The following is a 25,521-nucleotide window of genomic DNA, read 5'->3' as shown; positions in this document are numbered from 1 at the left end:
CAATAAGGGCTTGTTCAGTAAGGGCTGTCCAATAAGGGCTTGTTCAGTAAGGGCTGTCCAATAAGGGCTTGTTCAGTAAGGGCTGTCCAATAAGGGCTTGTTCAGTAAGGGCTGTCCAATAAGGGCTTGTTCAGTAAGGGCTGTCCAATAAGGGCTTGTTCAGTAAGGGCTGTCCAATAAGGGCTTGTCCAATAAGGGCTTGTTCAGTAAGGGCTGTCCAATAAGGGTTTGTTCAGTAAGGGCTGTCCAATAAGGGCTTGTTCAGTAAGGGCTGTCCAATAAGGCCTTGTTCAGTAAGGGCTGTCCAATAAGGGCTTGTTCAGTAAGGGCTGTCCAATAAGGGCTTGTTCAGTAAGGGCTGTCCAATAAGGGCTTGTTCAGTAAGGGCTGTCCAATAAGGGCTTGTTCAGTAAGGGCTGTCCAATAAGGGCTTGTCCAATAAGGGCTTGTTCAGTAAGGGCTGTCCAATAAGGGCTTGTTCAGTAAGGGCTGTCCAATAAGGGCTTGTTCAGTAAGGGCTGTCCAATAAGGGCTTGTTCAGTAAGGGCTGTCCAATAAGGGCTTGTTCAGTAAGGGCTGTCCAATAAGGGCTTGTTCAGTAAGGGCTGTCCAATAAGGGCTTGTTCAGTAAGGGCTGTCCAATAAGGGCTTGTTCAGTAAGGGCTGTCCAATCGCGGGATCCCATCTACATTAGTTTTGTTTTGGGTTTTTCAAGTGTGTGGTGGTTACTTCGGCTCACCCTTTACCTGTCATGGCCAGGCACCTGTCTTTCTTCAAAGTTATTAATTTTACTCAGGGTCAAACCAAGACATTCAGAGATGGAGAATGGCACAGGCATCAGTTTAGGCTCCAGAACATCTGGCAATCACAGCTGATGATTTCTCAGTGGAGGAAGTTCAGCTAAAGGCCTCTAGTTAAGCGAGAGCCGAGTCACGTTGAGGAGTTACTTACTGCGGATTTCCTGTAATCGAGCAGGTTAATGAGAGATCGTCACCTTCCCTGAAGAGGACTGATGGAGGTTGGATCTTGACCACCGGAGGAACTGTAAGAGAGAAGACCCATCAGTTACCTTCATTTAGGCGGAGGTTGGCGACTTGGTGGTATTGTCACTGGGCTCGTCATCCAGTGACCCAGCGTAACCCAGGTTCAAATCCCACCATGGCAGATAGTGAAATTTGAATTCAGTAAAAATTCTGATAGAAACGGTCGATTGCCATAAAAACCTGCCCAGTTCACTAATGTCCTTAAGGGAAGGAAATCTGACGTACTTACCTAGTCTGGTCTAAGTGTGACTCCAGGCCCTGAGCAATGTATGGTTGACTGTTAAATATCCTCTGAAATGGCAGAGCAGGTCACTTTAAGGGCAATTAGGTTTGGGCAATAAATGCTGGTCCACCGCGAAGCCCACATCCCATAAATGAATTTTCAAAAAGTCTCATTCAGGCAATTCAGCCCCTCATATCTGTGCTGGAACTCCACAAGCAATTTAGACAGTTTGATTCCCCCATTCATTCATGGGAAGGTTGCAGAGGGACCTTTACTCAGCATTTAACACTGTGCTGTACCTGTCCTGGGAGTGTTTGATAATTAAATAAATAACCTTTATTGTCACAAATAGGCTTACATTAACACTGCAATAAAGTTACTGTGAAAAGCCCCTAGTTGCCACATTCAGGTACACTGCGGGAGAATTCCGAATTCTCAGCTAGAACGGGAATTGAACCCGCGCTGCTGGCCTTGTTTTGCATCACAAACCAGCTGTCTAGCCCAAGGAGCTAAACCAGCCAGGACAATGTAGAGGGAGCTTTACTCTGTATCTCACCCCTTGCTGTACATGTCCTGGGAGTATTTCACAGGGAAAGTGTAGACGGAGCTTTTTTAAAAAAAATGTATTTTATTACAAACATGTATCAAAACAGGTTACAACAAATAAACAGTCTGGGAAACATACACCCCAACAATCAACTGTACAAATTTTTTCCCTTTCTCACCCTACCCCCTCCCTTTCCCCCAGCTCCCTCGCGACGGACAGCTCTTCAAACACGGTCACAAACATCCTCCACCTTTTCTCAACCCCTCTGCAGAGCCCCTGAACTCATACGTTATCTTCTCCAACCACAGGAAGTCATACAGGTCACCCAACCATGCTGCTACCCCCAGTGGGGAAGTCGACCTCCACACTAGCAAAATTCACCGCCGTGCAATCAGAGAGGCGAAGGCCATGATTTCGGCCTTCCTCCTCTCCATGAGCTCCGGATTCTCTGAAATCCCAAATATCGCCACCAAAGGGTCCGGGTCCACTCCCTCCTCTACTACCCTGGCTAAGACCGTGAACACTTTCGCCCAGAATCCTCTCAATTTTTCACAACCCCAAAACATGTGCGTGTGATTCGCTGGCCCCCGCCCACACCTCTCACACTCATCTGCTACCCCCTGGAAGAACCAACTCATTCTCGCCCGAGTCATATGCACCCTGTGCACCACCTTAAACTGTATAAGGCTCATCCTTGCACAAGAGGAAGTCCCTTTTATCCTACGCAGTGCCTCACTCCATACTCCCCAATTAATCTCCCCTTCCAAATCCGCTTCCCATTTTTCCTTAATCTTCAACACCCGCTCGCCTCCCCGCTCCACAAGCCACTTGTATATATCCCCAATTCTTCCCTCCCCTTCCACATCCAGAACCAGCAGTCGCTCCAGCAGGATGTATCCCGGCAACCAAGGGAACCCCCTCCAGATCTTTCGCGCAAAGTCCCCAACCTGCAGATACCTGAACTCACTCCCCCTCGGCAGCTCTGCCCTCTCCATTAGCTCCTCCAGACTGGCAAACCCTTCCTCCAAGTACAGATCCCTCACTTTGACCAGCCTCACTTCCCTCCACCTCCTGTGCACATTATCCATTCCACCCCCCTCGGATCAAACCCATGATTCTCGCAAAGCGGCATTAATACCAATATCCCATCCACCCTAAAATGCCTCCTCAACTGATTCCATATCTTCACCGTGGACTGCACCACTGGGCTCCCTGAATACCTACTCGATGCCATTGGCAACGCTGCCATCACCATAGCCCTCAAACTAGACCCCTTACAAGATTCCTCCTCCATCCTAACCAACGCTACCCCTTCTCCTTCCCACCACCGTTGCACCTTGTCCACATTCGCCGCCCAATAGTAATGAAGCAAGTTCAGCAACGCCAACCCCCCCGCTACCTCTGCCTCAGTAGCAGGGTCCTCCCCACCCTCGGCACCTTCCCCGCCCATAAAAAGTCCAAATAATCGTATCCAATTTCCGAAAAAAGGTCTTTGGTATAAAGATCGGGTGAGCCTGAAAAATATTCAAAAACCTCAGCAGAATATTAATTCCAGAGCTTCATTAAACGCCCCCAACAGATGCGGTGTCAGGTCTGTCCCAAATTCCTGAGAAAATTCCATCCGGCCCTGGGGCCTTCCCTGACTTCATACCTCAGATACTGTCTAGCACCTCCCTCAGCCCCAGGAGCTCCTCCAACGCCTGCCTCTTTGTTTCCAGCTCATCCAGAAACCACCCCATGTCCCCCTCCTTCCCCCCGGGTCCACCTCGCACAGTCCCTGGTAGTACTCCCTAAACACCGCGATTATCTTCCCTGGCTCCGACACCACATCCCCCGCCCCAGTCGGATCTTCAATATTTCCCTGGATGCAGCCTGCCTCCGGAGCTGCTGCGGCAGCATACCGCTCGCCTTTTCCCCATACTCATATTGCACCCCTCTTGCCCTGCGCAGTTGCCCTACCGCCCTCCCTGTTGTCAACCTGTCAAACTTTCCCTGCAACTTTTTCCTTCTCACCAATCTCTCCGCGTGGGCACCCTCAAAAACTCCCTGCCAACCTCCACTATCTCGTTCACTGGAAGGTCACGTTCCTCCTTTCTTTCCCTATCCGCACGAGCCTTAAACAAAATAATTTCCCCCGGACCACTGCCTTCAGTGCTTCCCAAAAAATGGACCATCGCCCTGGGGTTTGTTCTATCCACCCTTGGCTCCAGAACACAATTAAAGTACCACCCAGTAGTAGAGCAACAGATTTGGTAACGCCAATCCCCCTTTCTGCCTCGGCCTCTGTAGCAGTGCTCTCTTCACCCTCGGTACCTTCCCTGCCCATATAAACTCCTGATGTGGAGATGCCGGCGTTGGACTGGGGTGAGCACAGTAAGAAGTCTTACAACACCAGGTTAAAGTCCAACAGGTTTGTTTCAAACACGAGCTTTCGGAGCACGGCTCCTTCTTCAGGTGAATGGAAAGGCTTGTTCCAGAAATGTTTATATAGACACAATGTGGAGATGCCGGCGTTGGACTGGGGTGAGCACAGTAAGAAGTCTTACAACACCAGGTTAAAGTCCAACAGGTTTGTTTCAAACACGAGCTTTCGGAGCACGGCTCCTTCTTCAGGTGAATGGAAAGGCTTGTTCCAGAAATGTTTATATAGACACAGTCAGAGATGCCCCGGAATGCGAGCACCTGCAGGCAATCAAATCATCAAAGATGCAGAGAGAGAGGTAACTCCAGGTTAAAGAGGTGTGAATTGTCCCAAGCCAGTTCAGTCGGTAGGCCTCTGCAAGTCCAGGCTTGTTGGTGGGGGCCGAATGTAATGCGACATGAATCCCAGATCCCGGTTGAGTCCGCATTCATGCGTGCGGAACTTAGCTATAAGTTTTTGCTCAGCAATTTTGCGTTGTCGCGTCTCCTGAAGGCCTCCTTGTAGAATGCTGACCCGGAGATCAGAGGCTGAATGTCCTTGACTGCTGAAGTGTTCCCCAACTGGAAGGGAACAGTCCTGCCTGTTGATAGTCGCACGATGCCCGTTTATTCGTTGTCGCAGTGTCTGCATGGTCTCGCCAATGTACCACGCTTCGGGACATCCTTTCCTGCAGCGTATGAGGTAGACTACATTGGTCGAGTCGCACGAGTATGCGCCGCGTACCTGGTGGGTGGTGTTTCCACGTGTAATGGTGGTGTCCATGTCGATGATCTGGCATGTCTTGCAGAGATTACCCTGGCAGGGTTTTGTGGTGTTGTGGTTGCTGTTCTGAAGGCTGGGTAATTTGCTGCAAACAATGGTTTGTTTGAGGTTGCGCGGTTGTTTGAAGGCCAGTAGTGGGGGTGTGGGGATGACCTTGGCAAGATGTCCATCCTCGCTGATGATGTGTTGGAGGCTGCGAAGAAGATGTCGTAGTTTCTCCGCCCCAGGAAAGTACTGCACGACGAAGGGTACTCTGTCAGTGGTGTTCCGTGTTTGTCTTCTGAGGAGGTCGGTGCGGTTTTTTGCTGTGGCGCGGTGGAACTGTCGATCAATGAGTCGAGCGCCATATCCCGTTCGTACGAGGGCATCTTTCAGCATCTGTAGGTGTCTGTTGCGCTCCTCCTTGTCTGAGCAGATCCTGTGTATACGGAGGGCTTGTCCATAGGGGATGGCTTCTTTAATGTGTTTCGGGTGAAAGCTGGAGAAGTGGAGCATCGTGAGATTATCTGTGGGCTTGCGGTAAAGCGAGGTGCTGAGGTGACCGTCCTTGATGGAGACGAGTGTGTCCAAGAATGGAACTGAATTTGGAGAATAGTCCATGGTGAGTTTGATGGTGGGATGGAACTTATTGATGTCATCGTGTAGTCGTTTCAGTGATGTCTCGCCGTGGGTCCAAAGGAAAAAAATGTAATCGATGTATCTGGTGTATAGCATCGGTTGAAAGTCCTGTGTGGTGAGGAAGTCCTGTTCAAACTTGTGCATGAAGATGTTGGCATATTGAGGTGCAAATTTGGTCCCCATGGCTGTTCCGTGCGTCTGGATGAAGAATTTGTTGTCGAAGGTGAAGACGTTGTGGTCTAGAATGAAACGGATGAGTTGCAGAATTGCGTCTGGAGATTGGCAGTTGTCGGTGTTGAGGACTGAGGCTGTTGCAGCAATGCCGTCGTCATGGGGGATGCTGGTGTAGAGTGCCGAGACATCCATTGTGACGAGGAATGTTCCTGGTTCAACTGGTCCATGGGTGCTGAGTTTCTGTAGGAAGTCCGTCGTGTCGCGACAGAAGCTGGGTGTACCTTGTACGATGGGTTTCAAGATGCCCTCGATGTGGCCAGAGAGGTTCTCACACAGGGTCCCACTGCCTGAAACGATAGGACGGCCTGGTGTGTTGGCCTTGTGTATTTTCGGGAGGCAGTAGAGATCTCCAATGCGGGGATTACGTGGGATGAGAGCACGTAGGGTGTTCTGAAGGTCTGGATCTAAGGTCTTGATCAGTCTGCTGAGTTGGCGGATGTGTTCCTTGGTTGGATCTGCGGGTAACTGCCTGTAGTGTTCCTGGTTGTCGAGTTGTCGGTATACTTCTTTGCAGTAGTCTGTTCTGTTCAGTATGACGGTGGCCCCTCCTTTGTCTGCTGGTTTGATGACGATGTTGCGGTTGGTCTTGAGAGTGCGGATGGCGTTGCGTTGTGCTTGGGTGACGTTTGAGGCTGCCTTGTGATTGCGAGTGATGAATCTGGCATTGACACGACTTCTGACGGCTTGAGCATACATGTCGAGTCTAGGGCAGCGGCCTTCCGGAGGGGTCCAATTTGACTCTTTCCTTTTCGGTTGCTGCACTGCAGATCTCGCGGTCTGCTGTTCCGGTTCATTGGTCGTGTCCCTGGGTTCGCTGTCGGCCTCTTGGGGTCTGTGGAAGAATTCCCGGAGCCTCATTCGCCTGATGAATTCCTCCGTATCTGCCGCGAGACTGATGGGGTCCATTTTGGTGGTGGTGCAGAAATTGAGCCCTCTGCTGAGGACTTCGATTTCGTCTGGTTGAAGGGTGTAGTCTGACAAGTTGACAATGGATTTCCCTGTATTGTTTTCGACTGTTGTACCGGGAGAAGCTTGATTGCTGCTGGTGGTGATGCCAAGTTTCTCAAGCTTCCTGTTCTTGGTGTGCATGTAGGTGGCATAGTATTGCTGTCTCATCTGTTTGGCGGTGTTCCGCAGCTGGTCTGCTGTGTCCTGAGCGCAAGTTGAGAATATGCCCTCTCTCTTGGTTTCCAGGCTGCGTCGACTGCTGTAGAGTTGGTGTACGAGGTGTTTGAGGAGTGTGACAGAGGTGCGGTGGCAGAGTCTTTCAGCGTAGTCTGTGTTGTAAGTCGACTTGAGTGGGTTTTTGATCTGTAGTCCTTTCGGGATCTTGTCTGCTTTTTTGCATCTTTGTAGAAACTGAATGTCAGTGTCTATATGCGCGATCTTCCTGGAGATCCTCTCCACTTTGAGCCGGCAGTTTGCGGTGTCAATGGTAGCCATGATGTGGAGATGCCGGCGTTGGACTGGGGTGAGCACAGTAAGAAGTCTTACAACACCAGGTTAAAGTCCAACAGGTTTGTTTCAAACACGAGCTTTCGGAGCACGGCTCCTTCTTCAGGTGAATGGAAAGGCTTGTTCCAGAAATGTTTATATAGACACAGTCAGAGATGCCCCGGAATGCGAGCACCTGCAGGCAATCAAATCATCAAAGATGCAGAGAGAGAGGTAACTCCAGGTTAAAGAGGTGTGAATTGTCCCAAGCCAGTTCAGTCGGTAGGCCTCTGCAAGTCCAGGCTTGTTGGTGGGGGCCGAATGTAATGCGACATGAATCCCAGATCCCGGTTGAGTCCGCATTCATGCGTGCGGAACTTAGCTATAAGTTTTTGCTCAGCAATTTTGCGTTGTCGCGTCTCCTGAAGGCCTCCTTGTAGAATGCTGACCCGGAGATCAGAGGCTGAATGTCCTTGACTGCTGAAGTGTTCCCCAACTGGAAGGGAACAGTCCTGCCTGTTGATAGTCGCACGATGCCCGTTTATTCGTTGTCGCAGTGTCTGCATGGTCTCGCCAATGTACCACGCTTCGGGACATCCTTTCCTGCAGCGTATGAGGTAGACTACATTGGTCGAGTCGCACGAGTATGCGCCGCGTACCTGGTGGGTGGTGTTTCCACGTGTAATGGTGGTGTCCATGTCGATGATCTGGCATGTCTTGCAGAGATTACCCTGGCAGGGTTTTGTGGTGTTGTGGTTGCTGTTCTGAAGGCTGGGTAATTTGCTGCAAACAATGGTTTGTTTGAGGTTGCGCGGTTGTTTGAAGGCCAGTAGTGGGGGTGTGGGGATGACCTTGGCAAGATGTCCATCCTCGCTGATGATGTGTTGGAGGCTGCGAAGAAGATGTCGTAGTTTCTCCGCCCCAGGAAAGTACTGGACGACGAAGGGTACTCTGTCAGTGGTGTCCCGTGTTTGTCTTTTGAGGAGGTCGGTGCGGTTTTTTGCTGTGGCGCGGTGGAACTGTCGATCAATGAGTCGAGCGCCATATCCCGTTCGTACGAGGGCATCTTTCAGCATCTGTAGGTGTCTGTTGCGCTCCTCCTTGTCTGAGCAGATCCTGTGTATACGGAGGGCTTGTCCATAGGGGATGGCTTCTTTAATGTGTTTCGGGTGAAAGCTGGAGAAGTGGAGCATCGTGAGATTATCTGTGGGCTTGCGGTAAAGCGAGGTGCTGAGGTGACCGTCCTTGACACTGCATATAGACACTGACATTCAGTTTCTACAAAGATGCAAAAAAGCAGACAAGATCCCGAAAGGACTACAGATCAAAAACCCACTCAAGTCGACTTACAACACAGACTACGCTGAAAGACTCTGCCACCGCACCTCTGTCACACTCCTCAAACACCTCGTACACCAACTCTACAGCAGTCGACGCAACCTGGAAACCAAGAGAGAGGCCATATTCTCAACTTGCGCTCAGGACACAGCAGACCAGCTGCGGAACACCGCCAAACAGATGAGACAGCAATACTATGCCACCTACATGCACACCAAGAACAGGAAGCTTGAGAAACTTGGCATCACCACCAGCAGCAATCAAGCTTCTCCCGGTACAACAGTCGAAAACAATACAGGGAAATCCATTGTCAACTTGTCAGACTACACCCTTCAACCAGACGAAATCGAAGTCCTCAGCAGAGGGCTCAATTTCTGCACCACCACCAAAATGGACCCCATCAGTCTCGCGGCAGATACGGAGGAATTCATCAGGCGAATGAGGCTCCGGGAATTCTTCCACAGACCCCAAGAGGCCGACAGCGAACCCAGGGACACGACCAATGAACCGGAACAGCAGACCGCGAGATCTGCAGTGCAGCAACCGAAAAGGAAAGAGTCAAATTGGACCCCTCCGGAAGGCCGCTGCCCTAGACTCGACATGTATGCTCAAGCCGTCAGAAGTCGTGTCAATGCCAGATTCATCACTCGCAATCACAAGGCAGCCTCAAACGTCACCCAAGCACAACGCAACGCCATCCGCACTCTCAAGACCAACCGCAACATCGTCATCAAACCAGCAGACAAAGGAGGGGCCACCGTCATACTGAACAGAACAGACTACTGCAAAGAAGTATACCGACAACTCGACAACCAGGAACACTACAGGCAGTTACCCGCAGATCCAACCAAGGAACACATCCGCCAACTCAGCAGACTGATCAAGACCTTAGATCCAGACCTTCAGAACACCCTACGTGCTCTCATCCCACGTAATCCCCGCATTGGAGATCTCTACTGCCTCCCGAAAATACACAAGGCCAACACACCAGGCCGTCCTATCGTTTCAGGCAATGGGACCCTGTGTGAGAACCTCTCTGGCCACATCGAGGGCATCTTGAAACCCATCGTACAAGGTACACCCAGCTTCTGTCGCGACACGACGGACTTCCTACAGAAACTCAGCACCCATGGACCAGTTGAACCAGGAACATTCCTCGTCACAATGGATGTCTCGGCACTCTACACCAGCATCCCCCATGACGACGGCATTGCTGCAACAGCCTCAGTCCTCAACACCGACAACTGCCAATCTCCAGACGCAATTCTGCAACTCATCCGTTTCATTCTAGACCACAACGTCTTCACCTTCGACAACAAATTCTTCATCCAGACGCACGGAACAGCCATGGGGACCAAATTTGCACCTCAATATGCCAACATCTTCATGCACAAGTTTGAACAGGACTTCCTCACCACACAGGACTTTCAACCGATGCTATACACCAGATACATCGATTACATTTTTTTCCTTTGGACCCACGGCGAGACATCACTGAAACGACTACACGATGACATCAATAAGTTCCATCCCACCATCAAACTCACCATGGACTATTCTCCAAATTCAGTTCCATTCTTGGACACACTCGTCTCCATCAAGGACGGTCACCTCAGCACCTCGCTTTACCGCAAGCCCACAGATAATCTCACGATGCTCCACTTCTCCAGCTTTCACCCGAAACACATTAAAGAAGCCATCCCCTATGGACAAGCCCTCCGTATACACAGGATCTGCTCAGACAAGGAGGAGCGCAACAGACACCTACAGATGCTGAAAGATGCCCTCGTACGAACGGGATATGGCGCTCGACTCATGAATCGACAGTTCCACCGCGCCACAGCAAAAAACCGCACCGACCTCCTCAGAAGACAAACACGGGACACCACTGACAGAGTACCCTTCGTCGTCCAGTACTTTCCTGGGGCGGAGAAACTACGACATCTTCTTCGCAGCCTCCAACACATCATCAGCGAGGATGGACATCTTGCCAAGGTCATCCCCACACCCCCACTACTGGCCTTCAAACAACCGCGCAACCTCAAACAAACCATTGTTTGCAGCAAATTACCCAGCCTTCAGAACAGCAACCACAACACCACAAAACCCTGCCAGGGTAATCTCTGCAAGACATGCCAGATCATCGACATGGACACCACCATTACACGTGGAAACACCACCCACCAGGTACGCGGCGCATACTCGTGCGACTCGACCAATGTAGTCTACCTCATACGCTGCAGGAAAGGATGTCCCGAAGCGTGGTACATTGGCGAGACCATGCAGACACTGCGACAACGAATAAACGGGCATCGTGCGACTATCAACAGGCAGGACTGTTCCCTTCCAGTTGGGGAACACTTCAGCAGTCAAGGACATTCAGCCTCTGATCTCCGGGTCAACATTCTACAAGGAGGCCTTCAGGAGACGCGACAACGCAAAATTGCTGAGCAAAAACTTATAGCTAAGTTCCGCACGCATGAATGCGGACTCAACCGGGATCTGGGATTCATGTCGCATTACATTCGGCCCCCACCAACAAGCCTGGACTTGCAGAGGCCTACCGACTGAACTGGCTTGGGACAATTCACACCTCTTTAACCTGGAGTTACCTCTCTCTCTGCATCTTTGATGATTTGATTGCCTGCAGGTGCTCGCATTCCGGGGCATCTCTGACTGTGTCTATATAAACATTTCTGGAACAAGCCTTTCCATTCACCTGAAGAAGGAGCCGTGCTCCGAAAGCTCGTGTTTGAAACAAACCTGTTGGACTTTAACCTGGTGTTGTAAGACTTCTTACTATATAGACACAGTCAGAGATTTTCTGGAACAAGCCTTTCCATTCACCTGAAGAAGGAGCCGTGCTCCGAAAGCTCGTGTTTGAAACAAACCTGTTGGACTTTAACCTGGTGTTGTAAGACTTCTTACCATATAAACTCCAAAATCGCTGCATTCAGTTCCCGGAAAAAGGCCTTCGGAATGAAGATTGGGAGGGTCCAGAATACAAACAGGAACTTCAGCAGAATGTTCACTTTTACCATCTGGACCCTACCCCCCAATGTCAGGTACAATGTATCCAAGTTCCTAAAGTCTTCCCAAACCTCCTCTACCAACTTTGTCAGGTTACATTTGTGCATCGCCGCCCACTGCCCCGTCACCTGAACGCCCAAATACCTAAACCTGACATAATAATTAATCATCTTTATTACTGTCACCAGTAGGCTCACATTAACACTGCAATGAAGTTACTGTGAAAAGCCCCTAGTCGCCACACTCCGGTGTCTGTTTGGGTACACAGAGGGAGAATTCAGAATGTCCAAATTACCTAACAGCACGGGCGGAATTCTCCGCTCACCACGTGGCGTGGGAGAATCGTGGGAGGGCCTCCCGACATTTTTTACGCCCCCCTGGCGCTCCCTCCCCCTCCCCGCTCGGAAAAATTGCCGCTCACCGTTTTTCACGGCGAACGGCGATTCTCCGAGCCCGATGGGCCTAGCGGCCGGCCCTTCACGCCCGTTTCACCACGGCAGCAACCACACCTCGTCGCTGCATTTGTGAAACGGGTGCCAGATGCCCGTTTGGGGCATCTAGGGGCCTGATTTGGACGGGAGTACCGCGCCTGTGCTCGGGAGGGGACAGGCCCGCGATCGGTGCCCACCGATCGTCAGGCCAGCGTCCAAAACGGACGCACTCTTTCCCCTCCGCCGCCCGGCAAGATCAAGCTGCCACGTCTTGCCGGGCGGCGGTGGAGAAAGACGGCCACCGCGCATGCGCGGGTTCGTGCCGTCTACGCGCTGATGTCATCCACGCATGCACGGGTTGGAACCGGCAACCCGCGCATGTGCGGATGACATCAGAAAAGCGCCATTCCCACGTCATTTCCGGCGCGATGAGGTCACGGCTGGGAACGACGGGGGCCCGTTCCTAGCCCCCTGGGTCGGGGTGAATTAGGTGCGGGGAGCGGACCCCGAGGCCGTCGTGAATCTCGGCCGATTTCACGGCCGGCATCCCGATTTTTATTGGGAGTGGAGAATACCGCCCCACATCTTTGGGGACCTGTGGGTGGAAACCGGAGCACCCGCAGGAAACCCATGCAGATACAGGGGAAATGTGCAGACTCCGCACAGACAGTGACCCAGCGGGGAATCGAACCTGGGACCCTGGCACTGTGAAGCAAGAGTGCTAACCACTCTGCTACCGTGCCGCCCTGTGCTGTACCTGGCAACCCTACATAGAATTACCCCAAGATTGGATCCCCAACCTGCTGCATTCACTGGAAACACCTCACTCTTGCTACATTCAGCTTATAGTGTGGGAAGGCCCTGAATCTATCTAGTATGATCATAATTCTGTCCATACTCTGCAATGGGTCTGACGCGAACAACAGCAGATTGTCTGCGATAGTGACACCTGGTATTCCCTACTCCCTATCACAATCCCCTGCCACTCTACTGACCCTTTAAGCAGCATTGCCAAGGGCTCTATCGCCAGCACAAGTAGCAGCGTCGACAGCAGATACCCTCGCCTCATTTCCCTGTGCAACCCAAAGCTTCGTGAACTCATCTTGTTTGCCCATACGCTCACTACTGGGGCTACGTACAACAGACACACCCATGCCACAAACTTCGGCCCAAACCCAAACCTTCCCAAAACCTCAAACCGGTACCGCCGCTCCACACGGTCGAAAGCCTTCTCCACGTCCATAGAGACCACTACCTCTGGTACCCGAACCTTTGACAAGCTTGAACAATGTTGGAAAATTGTTGGGCAGCACGGTAGTATACGTGGCTAGCGCTGTGGCTTCATAGCGCCAGGGTCCCGGGTTCGATTCCCCGCTGGGTCACTGTCTGTGCGGAGTCTGCAAGTTCTCCCCGTGTCTGTGTGGGTTTCCTCTGGGTGCTCCGGTTTCCTCCCACAGTCCAAAGACGTGCAGGTTAGGTGGATTGGCCATACTAAATTGTCCTTAGTGTCCAAAAAAGGTGAGGAGAGGTTATTGGGTTACGGGGATAGGGTGGAATTGAGGGCTTAAGTGGGTCGGTGGACTCGATGGGCTTAATGGCTTTCTTCTGCACTGTATGTTCTATAGGTCATGGTCACATTTAATAACTGCCCCGTGTTACTGAAAAGTTGCCTGCCTTCAGAGAACCCGATTGGTCCTCTGCAACCACCTCAGGAATGCATCCTTCCATCCTCATCGCCACTAACTGTGGCAACACTTTCAGCACGGTAGCATTGTGGTTAGCACAATTGCTTCACAGCTCCAGGGTCCCAGGTTCAATTCCCGGCTTGGGTCATTATCTGTGCGGAGTCTGCACGTTCTCCCCGTGTGTGCGTGGGTTTCCTCCGGGTGCTCCGATTTTCTCCCACAGCCCAAAGATGTGCAGGTTAGGTGGATTGACCATGCTAAATTGCCCAATAGTGTCCAAAATTGCCCTGAGTGTTGGGTGGAGTTACTGGGTTATGGGATAGGGTGAAGGTGTGGGCTTGGGTAGGGTGCTCTTTCCAAGAGCCGGTGCAGACTCGATGGGCTGAATGGCCTCCTTCTGCATTGTAAATTCTATGAAACATCAGTGTTTAACAGCGATATGGGCCTGTATGACCCACACTCCGACAGGTCCTTTCCCTTCTTTGGGATTAGAGTGATCAACGCCTGGGTCAGGGTCTCCGATAGCTCCCACTTCTCCAGCTCCTCACTAAACATCACCAGTAAGTGTGGTGCCACCTCCGACACAAATTCCTGATAGAACTCCGCTGGGTAATCGTCCCGCCCCGGGGGCCTTCTCCGAGTTCATCCTTTTTATACTATCCATCGGCTCTCTCAGCCCTAGGAGCTCCTTCAGTGCCTGCCTCCTCTCTCCTCATTCAGCCTTGCGAGTTCCAGCTCATCCACACTACCTGTATTGGCATACAGCTCGCCGTCTATTCGTATTCATACTTTACCCCCCTCGCCTCCCGTAACTGCCCCACTGCGTTGCCCCTCCTCAGCCTGCCAAACTGCCCCTGTAACCTCTTTCTCTCCAACACCTCCTCGGTGGGGGCACTCGAATATTTCCTATCCACACCAACAACCGTCCATATTCCTCCTTCCTTCTCCTGTTCCTGTACGCCTTAAACGAGATAATCGCCCCCTGAACCACCGCCTTCAACGCCTCCCAAATGTGGCCGCCGAAACCTCCCGATTCTGATTCAACATAGTCTCTGATCACCGACCGCACCTCATCACTGAATCCCTTGGTCACTAAAAGCCAACCTCCATCCCGACCTCTGCTCCTGCCTCGAGCTAAGTCTAACCTCCAGCCAGTGTGGCGCAGGGTCGGAGATCATGGTTCCCGCGTACTCCCCCCTCACACCCCCACCATCGCTCGGCTCACTGCGAAAAATTCAATTCTGGAGTATGTTTGTACACTTGCGCGAAGAAGGAATATTTCCTTTCCCCCATTTTCCAAAACCTCCACAGATCCACCATAAACATCCTTTCAAGAAACCCTCCCAGCTCCTTGGCCATCCTCAACCTTCTCATTGACTTTGGGCTTGACCTATTCATCCTCAGTTCTAGCATGTAATTAAAATCACCCCCCAAAATCAACTGATTCATGTCCAGGTCCGGAATCATTCCCAGCAATCCCTTCACAAACCCCACTTCATCTCAATTTGGCACATAAACGTTCAGTAGCACCACCGACGTCCCCTCCAACACCCCGCTCACTATCACGTACCTCCCACCCAGGTCCCGCACTTCCTTGGCCCCTACTAACCCTGTTCTTTTGCTCAACAGGATGCCCCCCCCCACCCCCCACGACTTTGAATCAAACCCCGAGTGAAATATCTGACCCACCCATCCCTTTCTCAACCTAACCTTATCCTTCCTCCAGAGGTGCATCTCCTGCAGAAAGACCAGACCCGCCGTCAAACTCCTCAAGTGCGTGAAGACCCGACATCCCTTCATCAGCCCGTTCAGCCCCCATACATTCCATGTTACGAACCTTACCGGAGGCTAATATCTCCACTCATCTCTACAGGGGTGGTTTAGCACAGTGGGCTAAACAGCTGGCTTGTAATGCAGAACAAGGCAGCAGCGTGGGTTCAATTCCTGTACCGGCCTCCCCGAACAGGCTCCGGAATGTGGTGACTAGGGGCTTTTCACAGTAACTTAATTGAAGCCTACTTGTGACAATAAACGATTATTATTATTATTATTATTCTTACTGTCTGCCATCCTCCCCTTCCAATTCTACCTCCTTTGATTTTGCTCTGAACTGGGCCCATACAAGATGGCCCCCTTCTCTTCCCGTGCACATTCTCTAACACTGCCAACCAACCCCTACCCCCAACCCCTCCCTCCACTTGGCCAACCTCCCCCACCTCACTTCCGTTCACCAGCATTACTTGCCAGCAAAGCAGCTCCTGCCCGAAGGCTCCTCCTATCTACCCCTCCCCACACCCTTCACTCCTTGGTCTGTGCAAATGGCTCCCTGTGGACCCCTCTCTCCCACACACAAACAAAGACAGATCTAAAACTACAGGTCACTCCCTCCAAAAAGAAAACCACCACAAATTGCGAGGGAAGGGGGGCGGTCAGTTACCCCCTTACAAACTTGTTGCCCCATTGCAAATAATCACAACTGTAAAATCACCCCACCCTTGAGAAGGCCCCCCCCCACCTCCGCCCCTTGCAGAGGGAGTCTGATCCTGTAACTATCCAGATTGAATGGAAGGCTTGTTTTTGTACAATTATTGGGCTGCAGAACAGTTGAGGAAAATAGTTGACAGTTAAGAAGCTTTTCCAGATGGGATGCACTCCCGCTGTCGCTGGCAGGGAGGGTGCAGACTGTAAAGATGTTTTTGAGTGCCTCCCGATCTTTGTCCCACAATCCTTCTTCAAAAGAGTTAACAGGATGATCATGAGCTTTGTCTGGGCGGGAAAATCCCCGCGGGTGAAGAAGGCGATGCTGGAGAGGAACCGCAGCGAGGGAGGGCTGGCTTTGCTGAGTCTGATTTATTATTACTGGGCGGCCAACATCGCTATGATAAGGAAGTGGATGGTGGGTACGGGGTCTATCTGGGAGCGGGTGGAGGCGGCTTCGTGCAGGGGCTCCAGCTTGGCAGCCCTGGTCACAGATCCTCTACCGCTGCCGCTGGCCAGGTACTCCACCAGCCCGGTAGTGGTGGCGACCCTGCGGATATGGGGCCAGTGGAGGAGGCATGTAGAGGAGACGGGGGCGTCGGTTTGGGCGCCAAACTGCGACAACCATCGGTTTGCCCCCGGCAGTATGGATGGGGGGTTTCGAGCATGGCGGCGGGCGGGGGTGGGAGATATGTTCCTGGAAGGGAGGTTTGCGAGTTTGAGGAGCTTGGAGGAGAAATTTGGGCTGGTAAGGGGAAATGATTTTAGGTACCTATAGTTGCGGGACTTTGTTCGTAGACAGGTCCCATCTTTCCCACCCCTCCCGCCAATGGGGATCCAAGACAGAATAGTCTCTAGGGGGGAAGAAGGGGAGGGTAGAGTCTCTGATATATATAAGGTGCTCATGAGGGAGGAAGGGTCCCAGACGGAGGAACTGAAACTTAAATGGGAGGAGGAGCTAGGCGGGGAAATGGAGGACGGGCTGTGGGCAGAGGCCCTGAGTAGGGTAAACTCGACCGCGACATGTGCCAGGCTTGGGCTGATTCAATTTCAGGTCGTTCACTGGGCCCATATGACGGTGGCTCGGATGAGCAAATTCTTTGGGATAGAAGACAAATGCGATAGGTGCGCGGGAGGACCAGCGAACCACGTTCACATGTTTTGGGCATGTCCTAAGCTTAGGGGGTACTGGGAGGGATTTGCGGGTGTCACGTCCCGGGTGCTATAAACAAGGGTGACGATGGGTCCAGGGGTGGCAATTTTTGGGGTTTCGGAAGACCCGGGGGTCCAGGGGGAGAAAGAGGCCGATGTTTTGGCCTTTGCTTCCCTGATAGCCTGGCGATGAATACTATTGGCGTGGAGGGACTCAAAGCCCCCGAAGACTGAGTTGTGGCTTGCGGACATGTCGAGTTTCCTGGGTATGGAAAAAATTAAGTTCGCCTTGAGGGGATCTGTACAGGGGTTCGGCCAGAGGTGGCAACCATTCATTGACTTCTTTGCGGGAGAGTGAGCGTCAGCAGGGCGGGGGGGGGGGGGGGGGGGGGGGGGGGTAGAGTAGAGTAGGAGGTGTAAAATGGCGGGTAGTACCGGTGGGAGAGGAGCGGGCTTGTGCAGTATGTTACGATTGAAGTATTGAATGTACGTGGATGTTTGCACATTTTTGCCTTTTTTGCTTTCTTTCTGTTGATGTCTGTAACTGTTTACAACGCCAAAAACTACCTCAATAAAATTGTTTATTAAAAAAAAAGGAAGCTTTTCCAGATATTTCAGAGCACAAAATGTTTAATTGGACTATTCATCTGCAGAGGCTCAGAAATTAGAAAGGTGACATACTTATTAATTAAGCACGGATTAAATGTTTTTAACCTACGGTGAGTTTTAGCAACACATAACTGCTGAATTTATAATTAACCTGTAAGTAGGACAATAGATGTGGCAGTATAAAGATATTTAATCTCTTTTTGCTGGAATAAATAGGCTCATTGGGCTGTGGGATTAAGCCGGGGTCATTACTGGGTGTCTTTGCACTTCACTAAGCTCTCTGTCTTTTATTTTGTCTGCCTGGACAGCTTGGCATTGGGATTTGAATTTCTTCCCCAGTGTTTAAATGTGGATGGAGCCTGAACTATCCCAGCAGGCCTTGCAATCGCAGAAGGCCTCAATTCAAATCATGGACACTGCACTGAGGGTCGCGGGGGGACGAGCAGAGGCCGTTGATGTGGGAGAGGTGGATTTGGGGGTAACTCTTTGGCAAGATGACGGAATGCGAAGTGTATAAGAATGTACAGCCCCTAATCAATTTCTTCAGATCATACCTGCAAATGTCCATTCTGTCTTTTGGCAGCATCCCCCCCACTTCTTTCAATCTACCTCTCAGGTGTATGCAAGAAATCCCACTCCCACCGCTTGAAGTAAAGCACCGTGTCCGGGGGTGCGTGGGTGTGGGCACCTGTGTGTGTGTGTGTGTGTGTGTGGGTGGGGGGGGGTAGGTGAGGAAGCTCTCACCTGGGTCCCGCGACCAACATTCATCACCAGCCCATGTCACCGGAATCAGATAATCTGGGTCTTTATCACGGTGTGGTTGTGTGGGATCTTGCTGTGTGCGCACTTGCAGCTGGCCCGTCCTCCGTTGCAACACTAGCCAGCCTTCAAAAGTACGTCACCGGCCCTGAAGTGCAAACTAACAATGTGATTGGTAGGGCACTGACAGAAGGTGCAACCTTCATCTCCTTCCCCCTCCCTGTTTGCCATCCATTCGCGTATCAGTGATAGTCAGGGAGTGATCAGTGATAGTCAGGGAAGAAGCCCAGGGCGTTAATTCTCCCCGTTTTGCTGTTGCTGCTATCTCTGGCCCCACTCCAGTCAGTGGGATTGTCAGACGAGAAATCCTTCCACTGTGTCCTTTGCCCTTTGGTGTTGCCATCGAAGTGCTGCTAACAAAACTCTGTGTGGCCCAAATCAACAGAAAACCCAGAAATAGCTTGTCTCGGATCTCAACAATGCCCCAGTCCCGGAAATTACCGCCGAGAGCCAATCTCATTCATTCCAAATACCTATCTTACTCACCCCTACCCTCCAACGTCATCCACCCCATCCTCCAACATTGATCTGCTAGCGATGGACAAAAATTGTCGCTCAGGAGAGACTCGGGATACTGTGGGCTGTTGCCGAACAGGCTAAGAAGGGTTCAATGGAGCTTTTTTCCTAAACTATAAGAATATAGCAAGGTAAAGGAAGACTATTTTGTCGGGTTGGGGAGCAAACGATTGTAAAACCCCGGGGGCGGAGAGACTGAAAAGGAGGATTGGAGATATTTCCATGTGGGTTCTCCCGGGTGGAGCTGTGATGAGGTGGAGGGGGCTGGTTTTGCATGATAAGCTAGATGTGAAATTGTCCACAAACTTTATCTTCAGTTAACTGTCACAGCCCTCAGCTCATCCTGCCCACGGCACAGCACAAACCCAACATTGATTAAACATGGGAAATAAATGTTGACTCCCGCAAGGTTTGAAGCAGAAATAAATTTACAAAGTGGGAAGGCAATGCATAATCAGTCGGAAAAATGAGGGCAATTTGTGTCTGAACATTGTTCCCGGGCCATTAATTGACTCAAAAAATGTTATTTCATGTTGTATCTTTCCAAAGACATGTCCCTCTGGTTTGGAAGCATGGGGATAATAATTGTATCAGGGCGAAGACAGAAGACAACTTAATTATATTTCTGGAGCCTGCTGAGGCCACGTGACAACTGGCACTGAGGAGCTACTTATGAGATGTTGCCGTTTGGTTGGTAAATTACCAGTAAAAGATCAAGAACAAATTTCACATGAAATTTTAATGAAACAAATAAAATGCTTGAGGGGGTCGATTCTGTGCCTATCAACATCCCCCATTGGAGAGTCTGGGACTTGGGGAGGGTTCAAAGTCTCAGGATAAGTTGTCAGCCATTTTAGGCTGTGATGGAGTGAAATTTCTTTATGCAGCATTGGGGGGGGGGGGGGGGGGGGGGGGAATCTTTGGAATTCTCTATTCCAGAGGCAAGTGGATGCTCCATCACTGAGTATATTCAAGACCCAAATCGAGAGATGTTTGGGCGCGAAGGGATAGGGGATGGAGGGGGAGAGAAAATGAGGGATTGGAAATGGAAGAGACAGAGAGAGAGAGAGAAGGATTGGAGATGGGTGGAAGGAGGGGAGAGAGAGGGATTGGAGATGGAGGGGGAGGTTGGAGATGGGGAGAGAAGGAAAGAGAAGGATTGGTGATGGAGTGAGGGAGAGTGAGGAATTGGAAATGGAGGGAGAGAGGGTGAAGGGTTGCAGATGGAGAGAGGAAGAGAGAGAGGGATTGCTAATGGAAGACGAGAGAAGAGATTGCAGATGGAGGAAAAGTGAGGGAGTGAAGATGGAGGCAGAGTGATGGATTTGAGATAGAGGGAAAGAGTGTGACCAATTAGAGATGGAGGAAGAGACTGAGGGATTGGAGATGGATGGAGAGAGTGAAGGATTGAAGATGAAGGGAAAGAGTGAGGGATGGGAGATGGAGGGAAATGCAGTGTGAGGATTAGTCATGGAGGGAGAGAGAGAAAGTAAGGGACTGGAGGAGGAGGGAGAGCAACATGGAAGGATTGGAGCTGGAGGGAGTGACAGTGAAGGATGAGAGATGAGGGCGAGAGGAAGGGAGAGAGAGATAGGGAGGATGGAGGGAGAGAGTGTGAGCGATGGGAGAAGGAGGGATACAGAGAGAGACAGATATGATTATCTGAAATAGTGTGCCTGTGTGTTCCACTGGATTTCAAATGCTGGAAAGTTAGCAGTAAAGAAGACAATTTGGCTGTATCATTCCTGAAACAGGAGTTACTCAGGGACATACTTAACTTTAGAATTTATCAAAATCAGCCCAAATCACCTCACCACAGATTTATCATGTGCACAAATCTGCTCTCAAGTTGAGAAGAAATAAGATTTTTAGGAAGGCAGGAGTGAAGTGTAAATAATTTAGGGGCAGACAGCAGTGTTTGAAGCTGGCCAGACAGATAAACGGTCATTTATTGTACTCAGCAGGCTGCCACCCAGCATTGAGATCAATCAGCTTTGAAGTGGGCGACAGCTTCAATTAACTGTGAAGCTGTATTTTAGATTCAGGAATCACCGCCCCCTGTGATTGGTGGAGTTTACACAATGGAGATTCTGAAAGTATTCCAGAAACACTCCATAATCATCCAACCTCGGTAAATTTCTGCTCATCCCGGGCATTGCTGCAATCCCCCCCACCCTCCCGTGTCTGAACTCACGACAGGTCACAGTTTACCTTCACGTCACTATTGGTCGCGAACCTGCATTGCACCAGCAATGTCCCAATTATAAAATTCCAATCCTTGTTTTCAAATTCCTACTCACCCACCATCATCATCTCTGTGACCTCCTCCTGCCACTACAACCCTCCCTATCTCTGTTACCTCCAACAGCCCCGACAGCCCTCCCTATCTCTGTAGCCACCTCCAACCCTACAATCCTCCCAATCCCTGTAACCTCCTCCAGCCCCTACAACACTCCCTGGGCTGGATTCTCCGCCCCGCCGCGCCACATTTCTGCCCCGACCCACCGGCGGGAATCTCTGTTTTTTTTTAATTTAAAATAAATTTAGAGTACCCAATTCATTTTTTTCAATTAAGGGGCAATTTAGCGTGGCCAATCCACCTACCCTGCACATTTTTGGGTTGTGGGGGCAAAACCCACGCAAACACGGGGAGAATGTGCAAACTCCACACGGGCAGTGACCCAGAGCCGGGATCGAACCTGGGACCTCGGCTCCGTGAGGCAGCAGGGCTAACCCACTGCACCACCGTGCTGCCTTGGAATTTTCCATTATGCCAGCCGGTCAATGAGGTTCCCCATTGGGGGGCAGCCCCACACCTTCAGGAAACTCCCGGGAACCGGCAAAACGGAGAATCATGCTGGCAGAGAATCCCGCCCCCTATCTCTGGAAGCACCTCCAGCCCCTATAACCCTCCCCATCTCGGTGATTCCTCCAGCCCCTACACCCCTCCCTATCTCTGTGACTTCCTCCAGCCCTACACCCCTCCCTATCTCTGTGACCTCCTCCAGCCCCTCCATTCCTCCCTATCTCTGTGACCTCCTCCAGCCCCTACAGCCATCCCTATCTCTGTCACCTCCTCCAGCCCCTACACCCCTCCCTATCTCTGTGACCTCCTCCAGCCCCTCCATTCCTCCCTATCTCTGTCACCTCCTCCAGCCCCTACACCCTTCCCTATCTCTGTCACCTCCTCCAGCCCCTACAGCCATCCCTATCTCTGTAACCTCCTCCAGACCATACAACCCTCTCTATCTCTATGACCTCTCCCAGTCCCCGACAACCCTCCATATCTCTGTAACTTCCTCCAGTCCCTACCAGTCTCCGAGACCTCTGCACTCCTCCAATTCCGGCCTCTCGAGCATCCCCCGATTCCTATCGCTCCATCATTGGCGACTGTGCCTTCAACTGCCTGGGGCCCTGAGTTCTGGAATTCCCTCATCATACCGCCCCCTTTCTCTCTCCCTGTGTCTCTCTCTATCTCTCTATTCCTTTGAACGCTCCTTAAAAACCTTCCCCAACTGTTCAATTATCTGAGGTGGCTCAGGGTAATATTTTTGTTTGATTGATGATTCTGTGAGGAGGCCTGGATGTTTAGCTATTGGAAGGCTGTTGTATGAAGGCAAGTTTGCGTTTTAGTGATTGTTTGGTTGAGAAAGATAGGGTTACTTCTGCAGAGAGGATGGCAGGCTGGGGGGGTTGGGCCTCCCAAATACATTGTATTATTACTGGGCAGCGAATGCAGAAAAGGTGAGGAGTTGGGTCAGAGGGGAGGAGTCCCAGTGGGTTAGAATGGGCTTCCCAGTGGAGCCAGCTTCCACATGACTGGAGGAGGTGCTGACGACAGGGGGACTGTAGAAGGGGGTAGTATCGGCAGTTTACGGAGCTATTTTGGAGGAGGAGAAGGCGCCGCTAGAAGGGATCAAGGCAAAGTGGGAGGAAGAGTTGGGAGTGGGTATGGAGGAGGGGTTCTGGTGTGAGGTGCTCCGGAGGGTGAACGCCTCCACCTCGTGTGCGAGGTTGGGGCTGATACAGCTGAAGGTGGTGTATAGAGCGCACCTTACAAGGGCGGGGATGAGCCGGCTCTTTGAGGGGGTAGAAGATGTGTGTGAACGTTGCGGGGGGGGGGGGGGGGCCCATAAACCACATTCATATGTTTTGGTCCTGTTCAAAGCTGGAGGATTACTGGAAGGAGGTTTTCAGGGCAATCTCTAAAGTGGTGATCATGAAACTGGACCCGGGCCCTCGGGAGGCCATATTCAGGGTGTCAGATTAGCCGGGGTTGGAAACAGGCGCGGAGGCAGATATCGTAGCCTTCGCCTCATTGATCGCCCAAATGCGGATCCTGTTAGGGCGGCAATCAACCTCTCCAACTTGTGCTCTGGCCGGGGGGGGAGAGACCTGCTGGAATTCATGACGCTTGAAAAGGTCAAATTTGAACTGAGGGGAAGGATGGAGAAATGTGAAAAAGGAGGAGAATAAAAAATATTTTTAAAAATGGAAGTACGTCTGTGCAGGGGGTTGGGGCTGAGGGTGTTGGCAACAGCGCCGCCCCTGACGGCCCTGGGTAAATATTCGGGGAGTCCGATGGTGGCAGCAACGTTGAAGATCTGGAGGCAGTTGAGGCAGAAGTTGTGGGCGGGGTCAAGAGAGATGCCAATTGGGGGGGAACCATACGTTTGAGCCAGGGAAGTGGGATGGGAGTTAGGGTATTAAAGGATTTGTTTCTGGGGGGCCATTTTGTGAGGTTGGACGAGTTGGGGGAGGAATAATGGCTGGTGGACGCATTTAGATATCTGCAGGTCCGGCATTTTGCCAGGAAGGAAGTTCAGAGCTTCCCGATAACGCCGGCCCCCACATTGTTGGAGGAGGTATTGACGATCAGGGGAATGGAGAAGGGGGTGGTTTCGGCGCTTTATGGGAAGATGCTGGGGGAGGACAAGATATCCTAGAGGAGATTAAAGGAGATTAGCCCGGGCTACAGGCGGGGGCTGGGGCAGATGTTTTAGCCTTCGCCTCGCCGACTGGAGGCGGGTTCTGCTGGGGTGGAGATCAGCTTCTCCGCCCTGTACCCTGGCGTGGCGAGGGGCGACCTGCTGGGGTGGAGATCAGCTTCTCCGCCCTGTACCCTGGCGTGGCGGGGGGGGGGGGGGGGGGGGGGGGGGGGGGGGGGGCGGGGGGGACCTGCTGGGGTGGAGATCAGCTTCTCCGCCCTGTACCCTGGCGTGGCGAGGGGGGACCTGCTGGGGTGGAGATCAGCTTCTCCACCCTGTACCCTGGCGTGGCGAGGGGGGACCTGCTGGGGTGGAGATCAGCTTCTCCGCCCTGTACCCTGGCGTGGCGTGGGGGGACCTGCTGGGGTGGAGATCAGCTTCTCCGCCCTGTACCCTGGCGTGGCGTGGGGGGACCTGCTGGGGTGGAGATCAGCTTCTCCACCCTGTACCCTGGCGTGGCGAGGGGGGACCTGCTGGGGTGGAGATCAGCTTCTCCACCCTGTACCCTGGCGTGGCAAGGGGGGACCTGCTGGGGTGGAGATCAGCTTCTCCGCCCTGTACCCTGGCGTGGCGAGGGGATATGCTGGAATTTCTCACTCTCGAGAAGGTGAAGTTTGAGTTGAGGGGGAGGATGGAAGGGATCTACAATTCATGGGCATTGTTTATCATGCACCTTCAAGAATTGGTTGCCATCGAACATTAGGGGGCGGGGGGGTGGAGGGGGGGGTGGTTGGGTGGTGTTGAGCGTATTGTTTATTGGTTACCATGTATGGGATGACTGTGGATTCTCTTTTGGTCTTTCTTGTTTTGTATTTGGGATGTAGGGGGGAGGTTTGGGTTTGTATGTTGAAGGAGGTGCTGGTTGGGGGGGATTGCGACTGTATGTATTATTGTTGGCTATCTTTTGTTGGGTGTATAGTGGAAAATGAGGGGAATAAAAATATTTTTCAAACAAAAGAGAAAGATAGGGTTGAAGAGAGTCCCCAAAAGTCCCGAAATGAAACCCAGACAGTGCGGGAAGAGGATTAAACAACTAATAATCTGGCGGCATGTCGGAGAGGTCACACGTTGGAGGGTTCCTGCTCCAGCCTTGATTTCTTTCAAATTTAATGCCCGGTCTCAGGGGCAATTTTTGGTTAAATAAGTGCAGGAAGACAGAAGGAAGAAAGATGTCCAAAACCCAAAGGAAAGC

The 25,521-nt window shown here is 51.6% G+C and overlaps 1 protein-coding gene across 3 annotated transcripts in view; it reads right to left on the bottom strand.

The window, feature by feature from the left end:
- Window positions 1-25,521, bottom strand: part of cadm4 (cell adhesion molecule 4) — a 547,921-nt gene that overhangs the window by 201,167 nt on the left and 321,233 nt on the right. For all 3 annotated transcript variants that reach the window (XM_038812887.1, XM_038812888.1, XM_038812886.1), the window contains exon 6: window positions 952-1,042. In XM_038812887.1, the coding sequence (XP_038668815.1) occupies window positions 952-1,042 (91 nt within the window). The remainder of the gene's footprint in view (window positions 1-951; window positions 1,043-25,521) is intronic.

This window comes from Scyliorhinus canicula, chromosome 12 (genome assembly GCF_902713615.1).
Source record: "Scyliorhinus canicula chromosome 12, sScyCan1.1, whole genome shotgun sequence".
In the NCBI taxonomy this organism is placed as follows: domain Eukaryota; kingdom Metazoa; phylum Chordata; class Chondrichthyes; order Carcharhiniformes; family Scyliorhinidae; genus Scyliorhinus; species Scyliorhinus canicula.
This window is presented reverse-complemented; position numbering and strand designations above follow the sequence as displayed.